We start from the raw sequence: 12,232 nt of genomic DNA, 5'->3' as shown, positions 1-12,232 counted from the left end.
CCATCGCAGGCGCTCCTGTCTGTGATGCAGCGTCAAGGGTAACCGCGGCCATGGTCTCCGAGCTGATAGTCCATGCTGTTGCAAACGTCGTCGAACTGTTCGTGCAGATGGTTGTGGTCTTACAAACGTCTCCATCTGTTGACTCAGGGATCGAGACGTGGCTGCACGATCCGTTACAGCCATGCGGATAAGATGCCTGTCATCTCGACCGCTAGTGATACGAGGCCGTTGGGATCCAGCACGGCGTTCCGTATTACCCTCCTGAACCCATCGATTCCATATTCTGCTAATAGTCATTGGATCTCGACCAAAGCGAGCAGCAATGTCGCGATACGATAAACCGCAATCGAGATAGGCTACAATCCGACCTTTATCAAAGTGGGAAACGTGATGGTACGCATTTCTCCTCCTTACACGAGGCATCACAACAACATTTCACCAGGCAACGCCGGTCAACTGCTGTTTGTGTATGAGAAATCGGTCGGAAACGTTCCTCATGTCAGCACGTTGTAGGTGTCGCCACCTGCGCCAACCTTGTGTGAATGCTCTGAAAAGCTAATAATTTGCATATCACGGCATCTTCTTCCTGTCGATTAAATTTCGCGTCTGTAGCACGTCATTGTCGTGGTGTAGCAATTTTAATGGCCAGTAGTGTAAAACGTAGCACGATCAGGCCGGTTAATTATTTACACCTCCTTGTTGGTTAGTAATTGGTTCTTATCTTTCCTATTGAAAATAAACTCCACACATAAACTCGACTGTGGCGTTCCTCAAATATAACAACTTCTATGACGACGACAGTGAGCTGTGGTGTGACGATGGACTTGTGAACCAAAAACTAGTTAGCTAAATTAGATTAATTCTGCAGAACATACACAGTATTGGATTTTCATGTTCAATTACGTTGTTCTATGAAGGAGTGACAGAAGAATCAGCCATCGTGATTTACCGGTTATAACGGTACTTTGCGGGCAGGCGTGTCAATTAGCATCATATTAATTAAAATCGGGGATAAATAGACTTTATTTTGGAAGAATTAAAAAGGGGAAAGTAATACGAAACTTTAATAACTGCACAGTATTACTAAGAAGCAATATAATGAAAAGTAATAAAAAGCAAAGTAGCGAAGACCAAGCGGGACTGAAAGATATAGGGGCGCGTTTGTTTTTTAATACATATAAAAGAACATGTAACACATTATTGAGATCTCTACCTTCAGTTATCGCGATCGGGGTCCGCAGCTCGTGGTCGTGCGGTAGCGTTCTCGCTTCCCACGCCCGGGTTCCCGGGTTCGATTCTCGGCGGGGTCACGGATTGCCTCGTGATCAGTGGGTGTTGTGTAATGTCCATAGGTTAGTTAGGTTTAAGTAGTTAAGTTCTAGGGGACTGATGACCTCAGATGTTAAGTCCCATAGTGCTCAGAGCCATTTGAACCATCGCGATCGGGCTAGTCGGTGAAAAAGTGGTACGCGACTGCGAAATGCGTTAAGGAGATTACTTAAAGACTCTTCAAGCACGTTTAAAATACATTACGTGTGACTAAGTGATCAGAGATGTTTATTGTCAGGTGAACTGAAAATGATTCCGACAACATAATTCGAACTTTGTGTTAGCTGGGAAAAATACTCTTGGGAAACTTTTATGGTTGTGGAACCCACGAAAGTTGTACGCAACAGAAAGCTATAGTTTACGTAATTCTGCATTTTATAAAATTGTGAAACGCGTGTGCGCGGGATATTAAGAGAATCTCATCCTTGGACGGTTGCGGGGTAACTGATATAAACAACGCGCTAGCATAAAAATAGTTCGCTTATTAACTACCAGATATTAATTAACGGGGACCTAAAATACTAAAAACAGTGCATACACCGTTAAATTGAACCCTGCGTGTGAAAGGCAATCACATCGAACATTTCGAGAGCGAAGAATAGACATTTAAGTGCCGAATTGAGAGCCTGGGTCGTGTCGATATTTTGACATTATATGACACGCGTTATTCAGAAAATGATATCGACCATTCTGATATTGAAAACAAGGATAGGATCATCACCTCCAATCCCGATTCATATTTCATATTTAGTTAGTGAAAAGAAAAGTGTTAATAAACAAACTACATTTCAGTTTTATCTACGATTTTGGCTTCATTACGTAGTCTTGACTACATTATAAACAATATCTGTGGAAGTTGTATACAACGTATCGTCATAATATTTAGCCAACCAATATTGTGGGACACCAAAAATGTAATTGAATGAAATTGTTCTCACAGCGGATGTATAATGTGTGAGTGCGACGAACTATATTGAGAAACTGAACATCCATTACGTACTTGCGTGTTATCTGCGAAAATGGTCCTTGTCGGTACATCAGCATAGAGTTCGAGTAGAATCGCTTGAACATTGCAAACCATTCAGTTTAATCGAACATCTAAATACGCATAATACTGGTATCACCAGGGTGTGTTCTTTCTCCTCACCCCGTGGCAGTAATTGAATTAAGAGTCAGCCGGGAATAACATATAAATCAATTGACGACCATTGAGCTAGCGTCACGAATTTTCAAACGTCCACTGCCATGTATGAAGGCGAGTGATACCACGAGTGCTAACGTCGATCGAGGGGTGTTGTCGTGATCGTATTGAATGACATTGAGCGGTCACACGGTGTTATCGAATGGAGTTAAGTGACTTGACGGTTATCAGATCGGCAGTGAAGCGCCGAGACAAAGGAGTGTCGGGCAATCACTCCGCGAAACGGGCCAAAGTGCAAAAGCGAGTAAACATTTTACTTATCTCTTTCCAGTACCCATGAAATGGGGCGTTGTAAAAAGAATTAGTAAGGTCCTAGATTAATCTGCAGGCGTACCATCGTAAGCTTTTGCGTTAGCTGAGGCTTAGACGTAAGACAACTTTCACTGTCGCTTTCGTTTCCGAGTAGCCTTCGCTGCTATGTATGTCCTGTGTGCGACCTCCAAGCGTCCAGTTCCGGCAGTCAGTCTCCTTGTCTGCGGATACACACCCGTCCTACCGGCTCACTTTCGCAGAAGGTCTCACCGGCGACAGGCCATCGGCCCGCTCTTTTCGCGCCGACATCTGCTGGTTCCGCGAACAGAAAGTAGAACTTCTGCACTCCTTAAGAATGGCAACGCGGGCCGATTACGTCAGACGGAGAAGTGGCACATTCACAAGGCACTGAGCAGCTGTTCGACATTCACCTCAAATCCCCATCAGAGTGAAAAACTCTTAACACTAAAAGTAGCGCGTGGTTGTACACAACATATGGGATCTTCCCGTGAGAGATACGAGGTCACTGCTCTGTCCTGCACCATATAATGAACTTAATCAGTGTGTAGTGAGTTAGATAAACCTTGATGCTTTTCGCAAACCAGTGCTTATTAATGAAAGTAACATCACATGGACTATCGAATGAAATTTTTGATTGGTCTGAGGATCTGTTAGTAGAGAGGTCGCAGAATGTTATCTCAGATCGTGAGTCACCGACATCATAGAAGTAACCTCAGGTATTTCTTAAGGAAGTGTGCTAGGACCCTTGCTGTTCACGTTGTATATTGATGACCTTGCAGACAATACTCGTAGTAACATTTCGCAGATTATGCAGTTATCTATAACGCAGTTATGTATAATGGAGTACTTCCTCAAAAATTTCACCACGAATACAAAAATTTCACCACGAATACGCAGTCAGATCTTGATAAAACTAGTCCAAAGATCGTCAACTCGCTTGAAATCTTCAGAGATGACAAACTGTGTATTGCACAAGACCTAAAAACGTTGTACCCTTTAACTGGAATGTCGATGACTCACAGTTGTAATAAGCCAACTCACACAACTGGGTGTAACACTTTATGGGGATCTGAAGTGGAACAGGCATATAGGTTCAATCGAAGGGAAAGTAGATGGCAGACTGAGAAAATGCAATCTCAAATGAGGCTGCTTATAAAACACTCATGCATCCCAACCTAGAATATGGCTCAAGTGTGTGAAAACCGTACCAAATAGGACCAGTGGGCGATACTGAAAGTGTACAAAGAATACGAATAACCACAGGTTTATTTTACCAATGGCAGAACGTAACGGAGATGCTATGAACAAAGACTGACAGATGCTCCACGATAGAGGCCAGCTATTCCATGACAGCGTACTGAAAAAGTTTCAAGGATCAGTACCGAGAAATCTAGGAATATATTGTAAGCCGTACACATGGTTCCGAAATTATTGGGAAAATCAGACTAGATTAATTAAAGCTGCCACAGAAGCATTTAAATAGTCATTCTTCCCAGGCTCCATAGACTAACTGAACGTGAACAAATCTTAATACGTGCCACACTCCTACGCACTTCACAGTGGTTTCCCGAGATTAGGTATAGATATCGACGAATCAGAATTCTCATCTCAAAAAGATTTCATCAGATTTGTTATGCTCTACATGTAAAAATGTCCCTGTGAAAAGACTGAACTACGAAATTAACTTAACTCGAAACGCATAGTAAGCGAAGTGGGGCAATTTAAACAAATGTGAACTACGTCATAGCTTCCGGGAGAATACATTGCCGAATTAACATTCGTTATAAATTAAACATATGTCCCAGACTGGGATTCGAACAGCGTAATCAAGATGAAGGGGACTTGTAGCCTCTTGAACAGATAATAAAATGTTAGAGCTGGCCTCTAATGCGTTGCCGGATAATTCAGTTGGCAGATCATTGCTTGTAAAGGCAGCGCTTTGGGATGGAACCAACTGCAGAGCGCTAACAAGTCGTATGACTGTCAATGCGAGTTGCAGTCTAAGCTTGGGATCTGCTAATTTATTTTTAAACTGATTCTTTAAACATACGGTAATATATAACTTAAATTACTACCGACCAAACTCGTAACTATGTCTCTCAGAGGATTTACTACTGCGCGGCTTTCTATATGTTTAATCATTTCAATGGACATTAAAATATGATTACTCCCTTTGTCGCAATTACATACAAACAATGGCAGGGCGCTACCGCAATTTATTAATGAATGAAAGTGCCACATCAACAGAAAATTTATCTACCGTAGGATTATACTTACCAAAACGTGCAATTTGCATCTTATGTAAAACATTTTTACGCCCTGAACCGAAAGGTATGTGCTCCACTACAGTTTGGACAAAAGCGGACACTGAGTTACTCATACACAGAAGTGCAGCGTCAATGATTCCAGGTCTACACAAGTCATAGCTATAGAGAGAAATTGGTTCTGGCCTTGCTCAAGGAAACTTCCGGTATTCGCCTCAAGAGATGTAGAGAAAGCACGGAAAACCGAGGTCAGTATGACAGCGGTACTATAAAGCCCTCTCCTCACATATTAAGTCAAATAACTTGGCCGCTTCGCCTCTTAGTGATTAGCCCATGGGTAGGAGTTTTCTGCAGCTCTCCTCTTCTGGCCATTTTCGTAGATTATTCTTGATGTATGTACACAGTATGCACCAATAAACTCTTCAGAGAGAGAGCATTCATTAGTAAATTACGGTAGCGCCGTGTCATAGTTTGTAATTGCGACAAAGAGAGTAATCATATTTTAATGTTCATTGAAATGTTTGAACGTATAGGAAGCGCCGCAGTGGTAAATCCGCTGGGAGACATAGTTACGAGATTTTTTAAATCAACCTTGCAGTTTTAGTCGTTACAATGAAACGTGCGTTAAGTGTCCTGTACCAATACCTCTACTTCGCATTCACAATCTTTGGCTACGTCAACTCGCATCCATCCAATCACATTACATCCTAACTTACACCGCTCTACAGTTCAGTTTTTCATCACAACCAGGATTTCAGGAGCGAGGGGTGAGGGTTACACTTTAGCCAGTAAATGAGTATATTCTATCTCGTGCTGGAACTGTGAAGGTAAGTTCAGATTAGTAACAGGGCGTACAGTAAACTTTCCTGCTCCCCATCCGTGAGTCGACCGGAAGTAGCGTAAGGTATGACACAACAGAACGTACTCCTCCGCTACGCAAGCTACTGTTATATATGCAACACAGGTGCAGAAATTCATTTATCGTGATTCACTAGCAAATATTACGAATATTCTTGAGACGTGTACTTACAGAGACAGCTTATCGTCCACAAGACGAGTAGGCGGTATCCCATGCTGCTTGTACTGTCGGAGGACGTCTATGTCGGAACGGTGATGGTAAGCTCTCGAACTGCCACAAACGGAACTGCTCTCTCTCGTTTCTGTCACTCGGCAACAGCAGGCAGTCGCTGGGTGGAGCACCCGCGCACACAGACACCTGTCTCGCGCCTCTGACGGAAAAGAATCACTGGGCGACAGCCGCGGCTATCTTCGCTATGTCCACTTGAGAGAAATAAAAAGGCGCGTGACGCAACACGAGTGACCCGCCCCACGGTATCGGTTATCAGCTGCGAGGAGAGGAGAGATTGCCTGATGTCCGTCGGCGCGTCGTCGTAGTCGGCGGAGCGCGTGTCCGCAGCGAGCAAGGTGCCGGGCGAGAATGAGCCACTCGCGCTGGTTGGCGTACCTGCGGCCCACGCGAGGTGAGCGCCCGTGACGTCACAGCGCACCCCCCGTCTCCACGCGGCCTCGCGGCTTCGCGAAAGGCGGCCGCAGCCGCGTCGGCGCTGGGCGTTCGTTGCGCCCGACCGGTTGCCCTCCCACGTTTTATTCTCCCATTCGCGAACCATGCGGGTATCTGCATTTATGTTCAGACGGGGGATTCACGTTTCGTATTGTCCGTCACAGCTCCGCCGTGGAATATGATTCCGTCCGAAATTGGAGGTGCGGCCTGCGATGCATTCACTTCCGAAGACTAAAGGTTTACCGCGTGGTCGCCTTTGTTCAAGAACCAAGTGTGTGACGTCGTCCAGAGACGTGTGACATCCCTATCGTACTGCTTTCTACTGGTAATTTTGTGAATTATGGGCGAGTGAAAGTTCGTGGTTATTGCTTTTGCTTTGATGCTGTCTGCCACGACTTCTTCTTATTGTGTAAATCGTGAAATTCTGCTAGACAAGCTCAAGTATTGTGGCATGAGTGGGACAGTGCACAAATGGTTTAATTCGTACCTAACTGGAAGAGCACAGAAAGTTGAAATAAGCAGTTCTCATAATATGCAAAGATCAGCACATTCCTCAAACTGGGGAACTATCAAGAATGGGGTTCCACAAGGGTCAGTCTTGGGTTCTTTGTTGTTCTTAATATATGTTAATGACTTGCCATTCTATATTCATGAAGAGGCAAAGTTAGTTCTCTTTGCTGATGATGCAAGTATAGTAATCACACCTGAAAAACAAGAATTAACTGATGAAATTGTCAATAATGTCTTTCAGAAAATTACTAAGTGGTTCCTTGTAAACGGACTCTCGCTGAATTTTGATAAGACACAGTACATACAGTTCCATACAGCAAATGGTATGACGCCATTAATAAATATAGACCTTAATCAGAAGCAGATAGCTAAGGTAGAATGTTCAAAATTTTTAGTTGTGTCCATTGATGAGAGATTAAATTGGAAGAAACACATTGATGATCTGCTGAAACGTTTGAGTTCAGCTACTTATGCAATAAGGGTCATTGCAAATTTTGGTGATAAACATCTTAGTAAATTAGCTTACTACGCCTATTTTCACTCATTGCTTGCATATGGCATCATATTTTGGGGTAATTCATCACTGAGGAATAAAGTATTTATTGCACAAAAGCGTGTAATCCGAATAATAGCTGGAGTCCACCCAAGATCATCCTGCAGACATTTATTTAAGGATCTAGGGATATTCACAGTAGCTTCTCAGTATATATACTCTCTTATGAAATTTGTTATTAACAACCAAACCCAATTCAAAAGTAATAGCAGTGTGCATAACTACAATACTAGGAGAAAGGATGATCTTCACTATTCAAGATTAAATCTAACTTTGGCACAGAAAGGGGTGAATTATACTGCCACTAAAGTTTTTGGTCACTTACCAAATAGTATCAAAAGTCTGACAGATAACCAACAAGTATTTAAGAAGAAATTAAAAGAATTTCTGAATGACAACTTCTTCTACTCCATAGAGGAACTTTTAGATATAAATTAAGAAAAAAAGAAAAAAAAACAAACAAAAAATTATTTAAAAATTAAAAAAAAATAAGAAAAGTTGTTATATTAACTTAATTATGTTGTTAAATTAACTTAATTGTGTCATGTATTGGAAAATTTGACTCGTTTTACATCATTACGAAATATCGTAATTTCTGAATGACAACTTCTTCTACTCCATAGAGGAACTTTTAGATATAAATTAAGAAAAAAAGAAAAAAAACAAACAAAAAATTATTTAAAAATTAAAAAAAAAATAAGAAAAGTTGTTATATTAACTTAATTATGTTGTTAAATTAACTTAATTGTGTCATGTATTGGAAAATTTGACTCGTTTTACATCATTACGAAATATCGTATTCATGATCCATGGAACTAGTATTAATCTTATCTAATCTAATCTAATCTTCTCGTGTGTCAACCACTGCACCTCAGTGTTCAAATACTGGCCACAGCCACATTTTTAAGAAAAAGAATGTGTGTGAAATCTTATGGGACTTAACTGCTAAGGTCATCAGTCCCTAAGCTTACACACTACTTAACTTAAATTATCCTAAGGACAAACACACACACCCATGCCCGAGGGAGGATTCGAAACTCCGCCGGGACCAGCCGCGCATTTTTAAGAGATTCTTTGGCTAAAGGATGAGTGGAACTGCGACTAACAGTCAACACAATCAATCGGGTTGAAAGTTTTAATTTAGGAAATGCATGGAACTGGTCTGTATCTCTTACACGCTCTCATAGGCAATTTCTAAGTGTACACTGGCAGACATTCGAAGAGGTATTCATCTACAGAGTGTTCGGAAAATCCCGTTGCAAACTTCTAAGACTTTTAGAGAGGTGTGAGTACATAATATTTTGAACAGGAACCCATGTCCGGAAAAATACAGTTTCTGGTCTACGATGATATCAGTTCCGATGTTTAACTTATCCACTACTGCTTGAGGAATTGAATAGGCGTGTCGCAGTACAATTATTAGGTAAAACTTCGAAAAGAAACATAACGAAACATCCATTTATCACTTAAGCACATTCAGGTATATTAACACTTTAACATTACGTGTCTACATTATTTTTTATTGAGATTTTCCTCTATACAATAATTTTTCTCCAAGATAACAAATACCTGGAAATTATTACATCTGTTACATAAAATCTTAATTTATCTCCTCAAGATGTCCCTCCAGGTGTTTAGATCATATATCTTCTTCCTCCGCGCCATGTCTTCTCATTGTTAATTGTACACTCCTGGAAATGGAAAAAAGCACATTGACACCGGTGTGTCAGACCCACCATACTTGCTCCGGACACTGCGAGAGGGCTGTACAAGCAATGATCACACGCACGGCACAGCGGACACACCAGGAACCGCGGTGTTGGCCGTCGAATGGCGCTAGCTGCGCAGCATTTGTGCACCGCCGCCATCAGTGTCAGCCAGTTTGCCGTGGCATACGGAGCTCCATCGCAGTCTTTAACACTGGTAGCATGCCGCGACAGCGTGGACGTGAACCGTATGTGCAGTTGACGGACTTTGAGCGAGGGCGTATAGTGGGCATGCGGGAGGCCGGGTGGACGTACCGCCGAATTGCTCAACATGTGGGGCGTGAGGTCTCCACAGTACATCGATGTTGTCGCCAGTGGTCGGCGGAAGGTGCACGTGCCCGTCGACCTGGGACCGGACCGCAGAGACGCGCGGATGCACGCCAAGACCGTAGGATCCTACGCAGTGCCGTAGGGGACCGCACCGCCACTTCCCAGCAAATTAGGGACACTGTTGCTCCTGGGGTATCGGCGAGGACCATTCGCAACCGTCTCCATGAAGCTGGGCTACGGTCCCGCACACCGTTAGGCCGTCTTCCGCTCACGCCCCAACATCGTGCAGCCCGCCTCCAGTGGTGTCGCGACAGGCGTGAATGGAGGGACGAATGGAGACGTGTCGTCTTCAGCGATGAGAGTCGCTTCTGCCTTGGTGCCAATGATGGTCGTATGCGTGTTTGGCGCCGTGCAGGTGAGCGCCACAATCAGGACTGCATACGACCGAGGCACACAGGGCCAACACCCGGCATCATGGTGTGGGGAGCGATCTCCTACACTGGCCGTACACCACTGGTGATCGTCGAGGGGACACTGAATAGTGCACGGTACATCCAAACCGTCATCAAACCCATCGTTCTACCATTCCTAGACCGGCAAGGGAACTTGCTGTTCCAACAGGACAATGCACGTCCGCATGTATCCCGTGCCACCCAACGTGCTCTAGAAGGTGTAAGTCAACTACCCTAGCCAGCAAGATCTCCGGATCTGTCCCCCATTGAGCATGTTTGGGACTGGATGAAGCGTCGTCTCACGCGGTCTGCACGTCCAGCACGAACGCTGGTCCAACTGAGGCGCCAGGTGGAAATGGCATGGCAAGCCGTTCCACAGGACTACATCCAGCATCTCTACGATCGTCTCCATGGGAGAATAGCAGCCTGCATTGCTGCGAAAGGTGGATATACACTGTACTAGTGCCGACATTGTGCATGCTCTGTTGCCTGTGTCTATGTGCCTGTGGTTCTGCCAGTGTGATCATGTGATGTATCTGACCCCAGGAATGTGTCAATAAAGTTTCCCCTTCCTGGGACAATGAATTCACGGTGTTCTTATTTCAATTTCCAGGAGTGTACATTTTGCAAAATGATTCAAATGGCTCTGAGCACTATGGGACTTAACATCTGATGTTATCAGTCCCCTAGAACTTAGAACTACTTAAACCTAACTAACCTAAGGACATCACACACATCCATGCTCGAGGCAGGATTCGAACCAGGGAGCGTAGCGGTCGCGCTGTTCCAGACTGAAGCGCCTAGAACAGCTCGGCCACGCACATTTTGCAGCCAGGTATTCTGGCTTCCTTCTTCTCACGTGGCCGTATCATTCTAACTTCCTCCTAACCGACACGTCATTTCCTACTTTCATTGTCTTTATTAATTCGTCGTTTCTTATTTTCTCTTTTCTAGAAATTATTGTTGATCTTCTCCAGAAATCCATTTCTTACTACCTGTAGTTGTTTTACGTGTTTCAGATTAGTTGTCCATTCTCCACTCTCCACTCCATATGCTCTTTAGTATCGCTTATACGTGATTCTTTTGGTTCGATTTCTTACATTTCTGCTCAATAAGATTGGGTTGAGCATTCCAGTGACCTTCCTTCCGCTGCTAATTCCTTTACTGATTTCTACCTCTGATTTTTCCTCCTTCTCTAAAATGAATCCCAAATAACAAAGTATTGACCTTCTTAATTCTCTTCCCCTCTATGTATAACTCATCTCTACCATGAGTGAGGCATTCTGTTCTCTGGCAATTATTCTTCAATTTCTGTATTCCATTGCTAACTGATTACATTTGTAATTTGCATCCTGCCCGCCTTGTATTATAACAAGTAGAGCATCAGCAAGTAGGAGCTGATGTAAATGAACTCCATCTTTAATTTCTAGTCCCACGCCATTGCATTTACGAGATGATGTCTTAAGACTTACGTCTACATAGATTGTAAATAGTATTCGTGATATGGGACAGCCTTGTAACAGACCCTTGCTTGTTTCTGTGAAAGTGTGTTACCAATTTTCACATGACATGTTATCTTTATTTATTTCTTGTATTATTTTATTTAAAGGACCCTTTATGTTCGCCGTATTTAATGCTCTCCAAAGTAGTTTTCTCCGTACAACACCATATGGTTTTTCTAAATCTATGAAAATTAATCCTATGTTTTTTTTCAATTTTTCCTGTGTTTCTCTAATTACATGATTTCAAAACAAAAAAAGAACGTAGCATACTGTTCGTACGGAGCAGTACTGATGTATTACAACAGCCGCTCAATGTGGTGACCACCAACGTTGTTAAGGTTCCCCGCTCGTGGTCTCGCGGTAGCGTTCTCGCTTCCCGAGCACGGGGTCCCGGGTTCGATTCCCGGCGGGGTCAGGGATTTTCACCTGCCTCGAGATGACTGGGTGTTTGTGTTGTCCTCATCATTTCATCATCATCCAGGAAAGTGGCGAAATTGGACTGAGCAAAGGTTGGGAAATTGTACGGGCGCTGATAACCACGCAGTTGAGCGCCCCACAAACCAAACATCATCATCATCATCAACAACGTT

At 43.3% G+C, this 12,232-nt stretch overlaps 1 protein-coding gene across 2 annotated transcripts in view; it reads right to left on the bottom strand.

Annotated features, from left to right (window-relative positions):
• The window catches only part of LOC126094306 (uncharacterized), a 185,159-nt gene extending 178,633 nt beyond the window's left edge, over positions 1–6,526 (bottom strand). For both annotated transcript variants that reach the window (XM_049908785.1, XM_049908786.1), the window contains exon 1: positions 6,098–6,526. In XM_049908785.1, coding sequence (XP_049764742.1) covers positions 6,098–6,140 — 43 coding nt within the window. In that variant the 5' untranslated portion in view covers positions 6,141–6,526. The remainder of the gene's footprint in view (positions 1–6,097) is intronic.
• Positions 6,527–12,232: the final 5,706 nt, after the last annotated feature.

The sequence above is a fragment of the Schistocerca cancellata genome, chromosome 1 (genome assembly GCF_023864275.1).
Source record: "Schistocerca cancellata isolate TAMUIC-IGC-003103 chromosome 1, iqSchCanc2.1, whole genome shotgun sequence".
Taxonomy (NCBI): Eukaryota; Metazoa; Arthropoda; class Insecta; order Orthoptera; family Acrididae; genus Schistocerca; species Schistocerca cancellata.
Note: the sequence above shows the minus strand (reverse complement) of the source record. Positions and strands in the feature narration are given on the sequence as shown.